Below are 15,032 nucleotides of genomic sequence, written 5' to 3'. Positions count from 1 at the left end.
GCCACAAATCCAGCATCTATAGGATCCAGGCAGGTGAAAGAAACAGGGGAAAGGACTGGGTTGGAAGACCTGATCGGGAGACGTGGGGACAGGGGCACACAGGAGCAGGCCTGTCCTATCGAAAGGGGCAGCTCTCACGGAGCCACAGCCCATGGGCCACTGCGTCTCTCCCCCTTCCAGGAGAAGCCAGTCGTCAGGTCTTTTATAAGAAATCTCTCACATTTTTAAAATGTTAGTAACTTGTTAAATATTTTTAAACAATGCTGCATGTGCCAAACAAAACACGTTCAGGACTACCCGTGTGCGACCTTTGTCCAAAACGCCCAGACAAGCTGGTGGGCTGGAGGAGCTCTGCTCTAGGAGTCGGGACAGCTGAACTTCGGAGAGTGTGTGACCTGGGGGCTAGTCAGTTAGTGGTTTTCCTTAAGCCATTTGACCTTGACCGCTGGGTTAGCAAAGAATGACCTGGGGCCTGAGCCAAGCAAAGCCCAGGGGGGCTCTTTACCTGGTGGTGGCCACCAAACCCAAGTCTGCCCCGGTGGATCATGAATCACAGCAGGATGTGTAATCAATCAGGAGCACAGCAGAGGTAGACGAGCAGGGGACTCGCGTTCGAGTTGAGAGTCCGCCGATGACCACCTCCCGGCTCGACGTTGCTTCTCCTGGTCAGCCCTTGCCGGGAGTAGCCACTCGCCCTTACCGCCCCCTGCCACCCACTTGAGCTCCGAACAACATGCACACCCCTCCCAGTCTTACCGGCAAACCGCAGTCTCCCTTGGGCCCTGGAGGTCCCATCAGCAACGGGAAAGGCGTGGGTCCCGCCAGGTGGAAGAACGAATAGCTGTGACTTGTAGGCCAGGGACTGGAGGACAGGAATCGCGCTGGGGCAAATGCCGGGGCCGAGGTGGTCGGCCGGCTGGGCCGGGACTGTCTGGGGCTGGGCCGGGTTGTCGGATCATTCAACGGGACATCCCTGGCTGCCTTCCCAGGTCTGAGGGGGACGGGCTTCCGGGGGTTGCTCTTGGGTCTGGCTTTCCTTGTGGCTTCTGATCCAGAGGGTTTCTTGGTTCTGGTGGGGCCTGAGCCAGGAGCAAGGGTGGGCGGCAACGATGTGGCTGGTGGTGGAGTGGTCCCGGTAGAGTCAGGATGGGGGACAGGTGACAGGGACAGAACAGTGGGTTGAGGCGGTCTGAGGGTGCTGGTGTGGGCAGTGGCTGGCTCACTGGCATGACGGCTCATCTTGGCCTCATTCTGGCCCACTGAGGAGAAAGGCGTTTTGGAGGATCCAGTGGCCAGAAGTAGGGGCTGAGCGCCGGGTAGCGGAGGTCTGGGCGTTACAGGGGTCCTCTGCATCGGCCTCACGGAGGGTCGGGAGGCTTTGGCAGGAAGTGGGTGGGAAGTGGATGGCACAGGCTTCTTGGTGGGGGGGGGCTGACTTTGTGAAGGAAGGCCGAGCTGCCTTCTGCGTGGGGCGGGGGTTTTTGACAGGGCCTGTGGAAGGAGGAGTGGCTGAAGGCCTAGCCGGATGACGTCTGGGGCTCCCGGTGGCCGTGCTCTTCTGCAATGGCTGGACAGGTGTGGCGGAGGCGGCACGAGAGGCTGGGGGCACGGGAGGAAGTACTTCACTGGCTGACAGCTTGGCGGGTGGCAGCGGGGTCCGTGCTGGGCCCCTGGCTGCAGCACGCTGGTGAGGGTCTGTGATGCTAGTCCTTAGGGGCTTGGTGGGTGTGGCAGGCACCACAGTCCCCCTGGGATCCCTGCTTGCTGGCCGCAACCCCAGGGCTGGTGCGGCAGTGGTCAGGTTCTCCAGGCCTCGCAGGGCAAGGTCGGTCTGGAAGCTGAAGGTTGTGCCAGGGTCTCGGGGAAGGAGGGGTCCCAGCTGGGGCCGGTATGTGTCGGCCTGTCCACACTGCTTTCTCAGGTGGGTACAGTAATTGCGAGCGACCTGCGTCACAGGGTAGATACTGAACTGGCACAGGGCACCTTCAAACTGGACCGCGTGTGGGTTCATCTTCCCAAAGAGGAAGGAGCCCTCGGGGTCGAGTGCTGGGTCCTTGTGGAAAGGCAGCGGGACAGGCACCCGGTGCTGCCCGCAGGCTGTCACCAGGGTGACGGTGCGGCCGCGGAGCTCCAGAGCTAGGTGATGCCAGCGCCCGTCATGCACGTCGAGGTCAAAGGCCACCGAGCGCCGGGGCCCCAGGTGGAGGACCGTCTTGCCGGGGAGAAACTGCAGGCCCAGCTGCAGCTTGTGTTTCCGGCTGCGGACGGCGAAGAGGAAGGCATGGTTCACCCGGTGGGAGCAGAGGCTCAGCACCAGAGCCAGCTCTGTGCCCAGGGAGGCGGGAATGACGGCGGCTGTGGGGGTCTGGAGCCGGGTCCGCTGCGTGAAGATGAAGCCTGATTGGAATGGAATGACCCCCGGGGGCGGGGGGCTCCGGCCACCCCCTGCCTTTGTCCAGCTGAGGCCGAGCCGCTGGAGGACGTCCACATCTGGGGGGGGGGGCAGAGGCAGGAGAGGGCACGGTCAGAGCCTGCTCCAGCCCCAGACCCCTACAGGCGCACAGACACAGTGAGGACAGGTCACCCATTGCTACACTGTGGCCCGTGCCTGCGGCTGGGAGTACACAGCCGGAACCCGTTCCCTATCTGGCTGGACGATGCTGCATATATTAGTTTAAGACACAGACCCCGGGCACCAGCGCGGCTCGGTTGGTTAAGCGTCTGACATCGGCTCAGGTCACCATCTCGCGGTTCCCAAGTTCAAGCCCCACGTCGGGCTCTGTGCTGACAGCTCGGGGCCTGGAGCCCGCTTCGGATTCTGTCTCTGTCTCTCTCTGCCCCTCCCCCACTCATACTCTGTCTCTCTGTCTGTCTATCTCTCTCTCTCAAAAATAAATAAAATATTTAAAAAAAAAAGACACAGACCATGGAGCCAAACTTCCTGAATTCACTTGTGACTTACTGCCTCAGTTTTCTCGCCTGTTAAATGGGATAATAGAGTCAAACGCAGAAGGCTATTGTGAGGATACACTTGAAAGCAAGAGCCTGGCACAACATAAGCACTTTCAAATGATAGCTATTCGTACCGAAAATAATGATCTTCGCCAAATACTAGCACTAACAGTATTCGAGACTGCCGAACGTGACAAGCTTCCCCTTCTCTCTGCCTCAAAAGGCATCTCCTCCAAGAAGCAGTCCCCTGAGTGAGGGAGCAGGGTGAAAGGAATGGATGTGTCACAGGAGTTTGGTAAGGATGTCCAGTGGGCCTGACTGGTCTCACCACCTTTAGGAACCTCCCCAGCCCCCTGGGGAGGCCCCCTAGGTCTCTCTCTGGCCAGAGCAGGGTGGGGGGAGCCGCTATCTGCACGGGGGGGAAGAGGATATTTCCAATGACTCCCCTCCTCCCTGTGCGGCTTTGGACAGAGCAGAGGAAGCAATCAAGGCGTCCCTGCAAGCTCTGTCCTCTGGCCAAGCGTTTGGACATCTACTGTGGCCTGGCCAGGTCACATCCGCCCAGTAATTACATCGGTGGGGCTGGCCAGAGCAAAAGGAGGGCGTCCAGGGTGTTTATGGAAAGGCTTCCTGACCTTGCCTCTTGCCGGGTCACTCAACCTCCCTCAACTGGCTGTGCTGCGAGCGTCTGCAGAAGCCGGCTCTGGAGCCCCGACCCAGAAAGGAGAGGCTGCCTCTGGAGCTGGGGTCTGGCTAGGGTGCTCAGCTCCCCTCCCCCACCCCCGCCCCCCAAGCTCAGCAACCTAAACCCCGGGAGTGTGGTCCAGGGGGTGCCCATCAGGCTGAATGCAGAGCTCGGCCCCTAGTCCTGAGCTAACAACTGTGACGTGGATGGACGGATGGACGGAGGGACAAATAGATGGGCTGGGGTCAGAAGGCCGGGCTTTGGAGCCAGACAAAGCCACCTGTGAGTCTGGACTCTGGGCCTCAGTTCCCTCCGCTGTAAAACGAGGCAGAGGAGAACGCCCGCATCATAGGGTTCTTGGTCTTCTTCGCCAATCCTCGCACACGGCCTGCACCAGACACCTCTGGGCAAGTCTCTTCCTGACCCCTGGGCCTCAGTTTCCCTGCCTGTAAGACAAGGGAAACCAGACCTGGAAGCGGCCACGACATGCTAACGATGTTCTCAGAACTCTAGAGGGGTAGGCTGTTTCTTCGGGTTGGCTTGACTTGAAGACCCTTATTCGTCCGTAGGACCTGCGGGCCTTCACTTCACTGCAAATTCCCCCTCTCTCCCACCTCCGTCTACCCTCAGACCCTAATCTGAAATAAACCACTGCTCAAAAATTCTCTTGGTAGTAGTGTATTTCACACCTTTTAATCACTGAAACGCTCTTATTATCACAAAATATTACTCACTACGAACAGCTGAAAAGCGAGCAGGTGTTTGCTAGGGAAGAGGTGAGGGCAGGAAGCCACCCCCCCCCCGCCCCTTGTCCCATCTTGGCAGCCCCTGGAGGACCCCAGGCCTGCACAACATGTCCTCAAACACCGCAGCTTATGGCTGCTTGCGCTCTCCCAGGGGAAATGACAGTTGGCCAGGCCAGGAGATACCAATGAGCTTTCCCTTAGCGTCCTTTCAAAACCGACACTGGCTAGTCTCCAGGCCACCCCTGCAGACTGTCTGTAGGTCAAGGGCAAAGCCCCGAACTCTGACACCTGGATCTGGCAGAGGTGGTCATCTTAGGGAAGACTGACCACTGCGGGCTCCACAGGGGATAGAGAAGGACTGTTCTTAGCCAAGTTTTCAGGTAAATGATATAATCAACAACAATAATAAATGCCAGGATTTGTTGAGCACTTACTATGAGCCAAGTGCTTTACATGTACTATCTCTCTTGAGCCTCTCAATCATCTATGATGAAGATACTGTTTATTATCCCCCCTTCACAGACGAAGTTCAGAAAAGTTCGCTATAATAACTAGCCCAAGGTCACACAGCCTATAATAAAAGGCACAGCTGGAATCTGAACCCAGGCCACCTGGCTCCAGGGTCTCTGTTCTTAACACAATGCTATACTGAGCTAGAGCCCCTCAGGCAAGTGAGAACGTGGGGTGGAGGCACATCCAGGACCCACGGGCGAGGCGCTAGGGGACAGGAGAATGAATACAGCCCAACGCCATGCTGGAAGGACCCAGCCAGCTGGCCGCAGCAAGATCCCTTTATTACATAAACCTGGCTCCACATAGCTCCGGCCTCTCCCCAACACCCCCCGCCCCCCATCGCCTGACTCAGGACTCTGGACAGCTGTTCACCTACTTTGTGGGGGAAACAGCAAGCTCGGAAAATATGACATTTGCACAAAATGTTGCCGGGCAGCAGAAGCCTCTTCCGGGCACGGCCCTCCCCTCCCGGGGACCCAATCCCTGCCGGCGGCCAGGTCAGGCCACAGGGGCTCTGAGAGTGCCCGGCTGCCTGTCCCGGCACACAGGCGGGCGTGGAGGAGGGGAAGGGCCGCTATTTTAGGAGGTGTCGTGGCTGTTTGACAAACAGATGTGGGAGAGGTTTCAGTCTCCACGGGCAGCTGTGCAGCCTGCCCACGGCCGCTCTGGCCCCCTGGCCGGCTCCTCAGGGATGGCAGGGAAGAGCAGGATCTCACGGGAAGGGCAGGAAGTTGTGGCCTTCGTGCCTCCTCTCAGCAGTTCTTGGTACAACCACTGGACAAATCAGGACGACTGAGGCTGACTGAACCAACATGATTTATTCCAATTCTGCCCGTTCCCCGCCCCCCCCAACCCTTGGGTAGGAAAGAAAGGGTCAGCTTTCCACATTTCTGCACTGAGTCCTTCCTGCCCCCTACAAAACCCTAAATGTGATTCTTTCAAGTCCGGAGAGAATTTGCCAACGATGGGCTCCATTTTACTGATGGGAAAACTGAGGCAGTGAGTTCCAGGGAGGGGCCTAGCCGTCTCCTAGCCCTGCGTTCTCAGGTCCCTTCTGTCCTCCCTTGTCTCCCCCTGCACAAAGAGAAGAGAGGATTACCTTCAGGAGCTCCTTGGGTGGAGGCCAGGTGACAGACAAATGACACTAAGATCCAGGTGAAGAGAAACCCCCTAGAGACCGGAAGACACAAGCAGATGCGGCATCAGCTTCCACCCTCAGGCCCGGATCCGGCTGGAGAGATGGGAGGGAACCACCCAGGCCCAGTGTCCCCCAGTCTCGCCCATGGAAGGTGGAGGCAAGATACAGGCTCTAGGACCCCACTGTGTAGCCCACGCTCCCGGGTTTCCAGGCGCAACCCCTGCGGGCCGGTCCTGCCTACGCAGCCCAAATACAACCTGGCTTTTTACAGATCGATAAACCAAGGTCACAGGGCAGGAAAGAGTGGACAGGAAGCCCTGCCCTGGGCGTCAGGAGACCCAGGGCCCAGCTTCAAATCTGCCGCTGACTCACCGGGCCGCCAGGGGCCCGCCCCTCCCCATCTCTGGGGCTCAGTCTCCCCATCTGTACTGTGGCCTCAGGATCTTGAGGCCCACTGGGCAGCAGAACCAGGACTGAAAGTTCAGTGGGAAGACACAATTGATGCGCTTGGATGACTGACATCTCAAAGGACAAAAGAGATGAGAACTCCTCTCTAGACGCAAGGTGGAGGAGAAGACCCCTGAACCAGGAACAATGCGTGCTAAGGAAGCCGCCTACCTGGCTTCATGCCAACAGAAAAAGGCGGGAAGAGAAAACAGAGGGACAGAGGACACAGCGGGGAGTCAGGCAGACCCAGGTGCAAACCTGGCCCTGTTGCTTACCAGCTGTGTGACCCTGGATGAGTCACTCAGCCTCCCTGAGCCCGCCTCCTGCTTTGCAACACGGCCGACATTCCCGATGGTGCAGGCCAGGCATGAGGATTAAGTGAGCTCATGCATGTCAAGGGCTCGGCCTGGTGCCAGCCACAGAAGTGCTCCTTAGACAGTCATTGCTGCCCCTGAAGTCTGGGGCCCAGAAGGGTTAATGCTCTGCTCAGTGGCTCCTGCCAAGATGGGCAGAGGCAGTGATCCGATTTCACCTTCCTGTGGGAGCAGCCACCGGCGACACCCGAAGCCACCCGGGGCATCTGATCCCTGAACAGGCCAAGGAGAGGGCAGCACGTGGCCAAAGACGCCCGGCCGGGATGCAGGCAGAGAGAGCCGAGACAGGCGGGTGCTGAGGGCTAAGGCTGGGATGCACAGGCCCGGGATCCGTTTCCAAGAGGAAAGCTAGGATGCTGTGTTTCTGGGGAACCACGTAATCCAGGAAACCCATCTGCCGGAACTGATGTCTGGAGCCCCACGTTCTTCCCAGCTCCCCGGAGCTCCTTGGAAAACAAGTTTACACCCTCCGATTTAATAACAATTGCTCCAATTTGATTGCAATTATGATCAATAGTAATCCTGACTGGCACTGTGAAGGACACTGGCGGTCACCTACCCTTCCCTTCTTGTTCAGGGAGGCACGGACTTCAGAGGGTACTGGATGAATCCGGGTAAGTCTAAGCCAATCTTGGGAATTTCTTCTGCCATGCCAGTGACCGGTTTAGGCACGCATACGTGACCCAAACGTGGCCAGTAAGATGTGAGGGATGCCTCTTAGGGCCCCTGGAAAAGTGTTGCAAAGGGACAGAGAGGGTTCCTTCTAGCCTCTGTACGTTATCGAGTGGGGATGTGCTGCTGCAGCCATTTTGGGCACATGAGCTTAACAAGCTCCGTGAGCATTTGAGGATGACAGAATGGAAAAATAGGAGACGTTTCATGACACTTGAGATGCTGAAGTAGCCAAGCCTGTCGCTGCTTTTGCTTCAGATCTCTCGATGTCAGAGGTAATAACTCCCTTTCCATAAGCCAGGCTGGCTTGGGTCTTCAGTGAGTTGCAGCGTAAAGCAAGCTGGCTGCGGTAGCCCTCAGATGCTGACGGTGGTCCCTTGAAAGGCTTCTCCAGCCTCTGGGCCTTTCGCATGCCCTACCAAGCGCTCCCGACGCCGCTCTTCAGCCTGGCCAGTTCCCACACAGGCATTCGATTCCAGCTTGGGCCTCACCTCCCACAGCCCGGTGCACGCACCTCACCACAGCAGGTATCCCACGTGTGCTAATTGCCTATTTTCCTGCTTCCCTTTCCAGAAAAAGCCCCCGAAGGGTAGGAACCACATCTGTCTTGTTCACTTTTGTATTCCCAGCACCTGGTAAGCACGTCATAAACGTTCAGCGTGTCTTTGTAGAAGGAATACATAGCACCTGGTATTCCAGGACTCTGGACTTTAAAAGCATCCCCCCCCCCCCAACCAAAGGCCCTCCCCACCTCTGCCTTCTTCCAGGGTCGGTCCTGGATAATCTTCCGTTCCCCCTCATCTTCTCCAATCTGCTGCCATTGCTGTGAAAATGCCTTTCTCACGGGGCCAGTCCACCTCGGACCCCGCCTCCAGCTCACCGCTAGCCATGACTAAAGGTCAGAGTGCCTAGCTGCCCTGACGTCATCTGGAAGAAGGGCAGAGGCTGGCCCTGCCGACACGACCTGCCCGCTTGAAGCCAATGGCAGCCTCGTCGGGCCTGAAAAGAAATGACAGGAGGCTTTGTTTGACGTGACACAAACGGAGGCTCAGGGAGGGCAGGTACCTCTTCAAGGCCACCTGGGAAGGTTCTGGGGTCATAATTCTTCAGTATTGTTTCCCACTTGACTAGGTAGACACTCCAGGAAACTGGGGCCGGATCCCCTGGGGAAGAACTGCATCCCAGTCCTGCCGACTCCCGGGGCACAACTAACTGCATACCAAAGGGTCTGAGACGTCCCACAATGAAGACATTGACCGTGCTTTCTGTCCTGCAGCAGTCCCCAGACTTAGGGGACCAGTGAACTCATTTTTCCTGAGAATGACTCCTCAGAGGACACTGCCCCTCACTTTCCAGTGTGCCGACGAGCTCATTTCTGCCCCCATTTTCTCCCACCCTCTCTTCCCAGAGCTTTCCAGGCACAAGCCCTCACTCCTGGAGTCCCTCACCGTATCGTTCAAGATGCTTCTCAAGCTGATAGGGAGAGGCTGGGTGGAGGGGACAAGGTGCAAGAACCACACATGCCCTTAGTCAATTTTTATGGCTGTGGTTATGCCAAGGTGACCACTTTGGAGAGACTGAGAATACACGTGGAGGAAATATGTTTAATCCCTGAAGGTCACGAGAGAGAAGACTCACAAGGGCGATGGGATCAGAACCTGTTCTTTAATTAAGCTTCCCAACACCATGGTTTCCCATTCAAGAAGTTCAACCCTGAAGGCCTGTTATGAAAGTATTTGCCCCTCCATCCGGTCACCTTGACAAATGCAGCTGACCTCCGAGACCTGGATTCTGTGCGCACTTGACTCATACACTGCCAAAGCAAAGAGTGGGAATAATACAGTGGGAGAAGGTCCTCTGAGATCATCTAGAGGCCAGATTCTAGTCCCTCCCCCTCATTGTGAAGATGGGCAACCGAGGCCCAGAGAGGGGAAGCGATTTGTCTAAAACCACACAGCATGTCAGTGACCCACATCATCCGACCCCGCTGCTTAGCAGACAGTTCGTCTCACTTGACTTGTCTCTCATGGAGAAGAAATGGGAGACTTACAGGGACTTCCTACTTGCCAGAGACCAGAGTCCCAGACTTTACCAACAGGAACAGAGATGCAGCCTCGGAAGCCAACAAGCCATCTAAGTAAGCTCCAGGCTTGGAAAGTTGGCTCCCGGAGGGAGGCCCTGCCGATTCTTTTGCTCCCGTTCCAATGCTGTTTAGGCTACTGCTAATAATGTTTCGTGCCTGTGCTGGCTCAGAGCTTTGTTCTTCCCAACTTCTGTTTTCACCACTGACTTGTGGGCCTTGGCTCGGTGAACCCAGGGCTCCAGAATGTCGGGAAGACCAGGGCCCAGGGGCCAGAGTGGGTAGGAGGCAACTGAAACAGCAGCCGGGAGTTAGGGAACCTGACCTTGGAGGCACAGCCTGGCCACACAGCCCTCCAAGAAGGGAACCCAGGTGTTCCTACCCCCAGAAAAGGCCCTCTGCCAGAACACCACATGTGGCTACTCCTAGACCATGAGGCTGCCAGAACCTACAGCTGGTTTGCATGGTGTTGCCTCCATCCTTGTTACCTGGGAACACACAGAACCTTACAGACCCGTACCAACTTGCACATCCGCTAAGAGCTCAGAGCTGAGACCGAGGGCACTAAAAACACACACAAGGAAAGCAGCCTGTGAACTCCAGGCTTGGCTGTGCTCTCGTGGGCTCAGCTGGGCCGGAAGCTGGCCTGAGGACCACAGAACAGCAAAGGGGGATGGACCCGTCCCACCTGCCTCCGTGGACCGGCCAGGCTCCACATGCCCAGACAGCCACACCCAGGCTCCTCTCTTCACACCTGATACCTCTTCCATGGGAACACAGACAGGTCATCTGTCTGGACAGGAAGCGGCCCAGAATTTTCCGGTTGACTCACACATCCATCCAAGGTGAAGTGAATAATGATACAAATAACAGCTGCCATTTATTGAGCACTTATTACATGCCAGGCGCTGTTCTAAGCCCTTGACAAGCATGGCCCCCCATTAATCCTCACAAAACTTTGCTAGCTGAGAATTAAGATGCCCATGGGGCGGGTAAGAAAGAAGAGAAGCACAGAGGCCAGGGGCTTGCCCGAGCTCACGGGGCAGTCAGGACTCACACTGGCCGATTGCAACGCTCCCTCTGCCCTGCAACCTGCTACCCACTAGTGTGAGTCTGTGAGTGTTTTGCCCCCACAGAGGCGGTCAGTCCTCCAGCATCACCGATACGGCATGTCAGTGCACCGGGCCGGGTTGTAACGGTACCAAGCAGGTCCCTGCACCCAGAAACGGGGAAGGAGAATATGCCAGCAAAGTAGCAGGCAGAATGGGCTCCGAGAGAGACAAACAGTGGGTTACATGGGGAGGGCAGCCCCCCCCCACTCCCCGTGCAGCGCACTACGAGGGGAGCTGATGGCTGTTGAACTACGGTTTGAGGGACAGCAGAAGACACACAAGCACCAAGAAGGGGACTGTTCCAAGGACAGGGAGGAAAGAGAAGGAGAGATGGGGCCAGGGATGTGCTCCATAGGGTCATGGAGCCTGGTCTGGGAGAGGCAAAGAAGAACAAAGCTGGAGGGCATGCCAGAACCAGAGGGCACAGGATCTGGGGCACCCTGTGGTGAGGGAGGCAAGGCAGAGGCTGGGCCTCTGAGCAACTTGACTGCCCATTTGCCCAAAGCTTGGGCCCCACCATGGGGTGCTCGTCTGGCACCACTTTTCTGCCCAACCGCTGGCATCTGCCTTGGCACAGGGTCTTCTGGAGAAAATGAGTCAGCAGTGTGCTTACTGGTGCTGTGTGTGTGTGTGTGTGTGTGTGTGTGTGGTGGGGTGGGGTGGGGGGAGGTGGAATCTCAGCCAGCCAGCTTTTTCCAAGACATGGGAAAGAAGGGGGGGGGATCATCCCCCTGATTCCAGCTCAGAGGGGGCGGGGCATGGTGGGGTCTGGCGGGCAACAGCCCTGACCAGCCTCTTGGGAATGTCCTCTGATCCTGGGGGCAGGACAGAAAGGGAACAAGTTCTGTGCTTCTCTGGGCAGTGAGCATGAGCCACAGTCCCTAGGGCCCTGAGGGCTGCTCCCATCCTCGCTCACTCCCACACACACCCACACTCAGGGATTCGCTCTTGCACACGCTCACTCTTTACAACTACTCCGCCAGCCCCCGGGTCCCAGCTCTGCCACAGGAGATTCCCTGCCCCTCCCTGGCCCCCCCAGTCTCTGCCTCTCTGAAATGACTTGCTCATCTCCAGGGCCCCTTTCTACTCTGACATGCAGGCTCTCCCTTTTTCTCTCTCACACACGCAAAGTGACAGGAACCGAGACACCCTACCCCCAACCCCCAGAGAAGCAGGGAAACACGGAGGCGCACAGACCCAAACATAGTGACACACACGCGGAGACTTCCAGAAGCAGGGGACGTGCAAAGCCACACAGACGCTGAGACGGGAGCAGAAGCCGAGACCCGGAGACCTAGAAGCTTGCGGATAGTTTCACAAGAACAGACTGACTTACAAGCCCGGGACCTGTAGACACCGCCACCGGAACACACGGAGACAGCCCAACACGGAGACCCTTCCTCCCCCGAGCACCCAAAAAGCCCCCCTCCGCCCCCAACTCGCCGTTCCAGGCGCCACCACCCACCCCGAACCCCGACCCCGGGGCTGGCTCTGCACGGACCCTCCCCAGCGCGGCCCCCGCCCCAACGCTATCGCAGAGCCCGGCCAGCGGGGCAGGGCAGGCAGCGCTCGCCAACCCTCGCCGGGCCGGGGGCGCAGCCCGCTCGTTAACCCTTGGTGGCCCGCTTCATAGGGGCTCGGGAAGGGGCAGGAAGCCGACGTTCCGGGGAAGCGTCCGGCGCGGCGGGGATCCCCAGCCCTCCCCCGGGCTGGGGCAGCAGGAAGCTGGGGAGGGGGCGTCCCCGAGCTCATACTCACCCCCCGCGCGCCGCCGCCGCCGCCGCCGCCGCTGTGCCTCGGGCCCCCCGCGCCGATCCCGCTCCCATGGCGGGCCCCTACTTCATGCTCCCGAGCCCGGGGGGCAAGTGTGGGCGCGCCCCATGGGGCCGCCAGCCCCCCGCCCCGCCGCGCCAGGCCGGCTCAGAGCGCGCGGCCCCCGCGCCCCCAGCGCAGCCCCGCGCCCAGGGGCGCCCGAGCAGGCAGGCAGCGCGGCCGGGGCCCCGCGGGCGCCCGCGCCAGGCCCATGGTCCCAGGAGTCCCGGCGCCGCGCTCGCCCCTGCCTCGCTCTTTTTCTGCTTCTACCGAAAAGGAAGAAGAAGCAGGGGGAAAAAGAGAGATGATCAAACTTTTGGAGGCGGGCTGCTGGCGGTCCCCGGAGGCAGAGCGAGGCCGGGCGAGGGCGCGCGGAGGGCGGTGGAAGCTGCCTCCCCGCCGGCCTGGGGGAGGAGAGGAAAAGGAAGGATTTGGGGGAAATGAAGGCGATTTAAAGTCTCGGCCCGCGGTGGCTCTCCACCTTCTCTCCTCCCCGCGCCGAGCCGCCCTCTGCTGCCCCATGCTGCCCCCTGCCGGCCGTAGCCGAGTACAAGGCCTCGGCCGGCCCACGACCGCCCCGCAGAGACACCCCCACCTCCGCCCCTCCCCCAGGAAAAATGGGGAAACTGAGATTCACAAAGAGGAAAGAGATGGCCAAAGCTGCACCGCAGGACGGGCACAGTTCGGAGATGTGGCACTTCTGGCTTGTGAGACTGGGGGTGGGGGTGGGGGTGGGGGGAAGGTCCCTCCGAGCTGGGGGGGGGGGGCGGAGATAGAGGGAGAAAGGGGACAGACACTACTGCTGAAAGGAACCCGGTGTTTCAGGGACAGAGCTGGACCAGCACTCAGTGTCCAGACTGCCACAACAGCGACAACCAGTGTCCTACCACAGACACACACACACATACACACCCCTCTTCTCAGATTCAGAGCGCCCTGGAGAACAGACTTCCCTGGACACTTACTTGGTGGGTGGGCTTGTTCAATGTTGGTCACCCTCTTCCCCTCCCTGTCGGTTCGGTAAGAAAAGGGAGCTTAACAACCCCTGCCCCCGACACACACCCCCAGGAGGCGACCAAAGACTCCTGAGATCCCACACTGGAGCGCACAACTGCACACCTTGAACCCGCCGCAAAAGCCCAGCAAATTCGCACAACCACCACCCCCGTCCGAACCCAGGCGTGAGAAGCCCCCTCCACCTCCCCCTCCACCTCCACTTCCACCACTTGTTCACCAGTGCGCACACACACTCCCACACACATCCACGCTCACCCCAAACTCAGACACAAACTCACACTCATTCACACGCAAGCCCAGTCACACTCCCCCCGGGCTCACACAAACACACCCTGGGGTTATTGCACTCGAACGCTACCCGGACTCCACACACGCAGACGAATGCACACTGGTACTTACACGCACACAAATGCACACTAGCCTCCCGGGATCCACCCCCCCCCCAACGTACACACCCGCACACACGATTCACACAACTTCACGTGCACACATCCCACATACACACCCCAAGTGCACATGCGCGCGCGCGCACCCCCGCTTGCACACTGCTCTCCGCTAGTGCCCACCGCAAGCGTGCACGAACGCACTCACTCCCCACACGTGCACCCCCCCTCCCCGTACGCGCGCACCTTTACCAACACACACCGCTACCCCCAGAGCTCCAGGAGCCCCGGGGCACTTACTGGGTCCCTAGCTGCGAGGCTGGACGGTCGGTCCTTCCTCGGGCGCCTAACGGCATTTGTATTCATGGGTCCCCGCAGCCCCGGGCGCGGGCGCGGGGGCGGGGGTGCGGGGTCCCCTTCCCTAAACTGGGCGCGGGCGCTCGGAGCGCAGCGGCACCGGGAGGGGCATGGGCGCGCGGGGCTGCGCCGCCGGCCCGGTCCGCCTGCGCTCGAACTTCGGCCGCTCTGCGTCCTCGGACTCCGGCGCGGGCTCCGGGCGCGGGGGGCGGCTCATAGGTGCTGGGGCCGCGGCGCCCGCCGGGCCTTTTGAAGTCTCCGCTGGGGGCGGGGAGGGGGCGCTGAAGGCGGCCTTTTAAACCGTGGCTGCACGCGGGCTTGGTGGAGCAAGGTGTCTGGTTTCAGCAAACTTTAGGAAAAGTCCCAAGCCGAAGCAAGGGAGGAGGGTGGAGGGGGGGAGCCAAGCAAGAAAGAAAAAGAAGCGGCGTGCTGTGCGCTGCTTCCTGAAGGGGGCAGAGCACCCACGGCTGCCAGGAGGGCGGCCTAGCCGGGTGCTGGGGAACCCGCAGACAGCTGGTCGGCGCGTGGAACCACCCGCCACCCCTGCACCCCCAAGTTGACCCGGCGTTCTTAACCGCCACGTGGACGAGCCCCAGGGACACCCCCAAAACGGCACAGATGATGCATGTGGGAGCATTCTTCCGCGTGAGAGGGGCCACTTCGGAAGACCATAGCCCTGGAAGGTTGAGAACTCCCAGTTCACTCACAGCTCATGGTTTTTTGAGCTGCACACTTTGTGCTAGG

General features: G+C 59.3%; 1 protein-coding gene across 1 annotated transcript in view; it reads right to left on the bottom strand.

Annotated features, from left to right (window-relative positions):
- Window positions 1-13,015, bottom strand: part of COL27A1 (collagen type XXVII alpha 1 chain) — a 137,555-nt gene extending 124,540 nt beyond the window's left edge. Inside the window, 4 exon segments of the mRNA XM_049637373.1 lie at window positions 757-1,428; window positions 1,430-2,490; window positions 5,996-6,066; window positions 12,478-13,015. Coding sequence (XP_049493330.1) covers window positions 757-1,428; window positions 1,430-2,490; window positions 5,996-6,066; window positions 12,478-12,545 — 1,872 coding nt within the window. The 5' untranslated portion in view covers window positions 12,546-13,015.
- Between the last annotated feature and the right edge of the window lie 2,017 nt (window positions 13,016-15,032).

Source organism: Panthera uncia, chromosome D4 (assembly GCF_023721935.1).
Source record: "Panthera uncia isolate 11264 chromosome D4, Puncia_PCG_1.0, whole genome shotgun sequence".
Lineage (NCBI taxonomy): Eukaryota > Metazoa > Chordata > Mammalia > Carnivora > Felidae > Panthera > Panthera uncia.
This window is presented reverse-complemented; position numbering and strand designations above follow the sequence as displayed.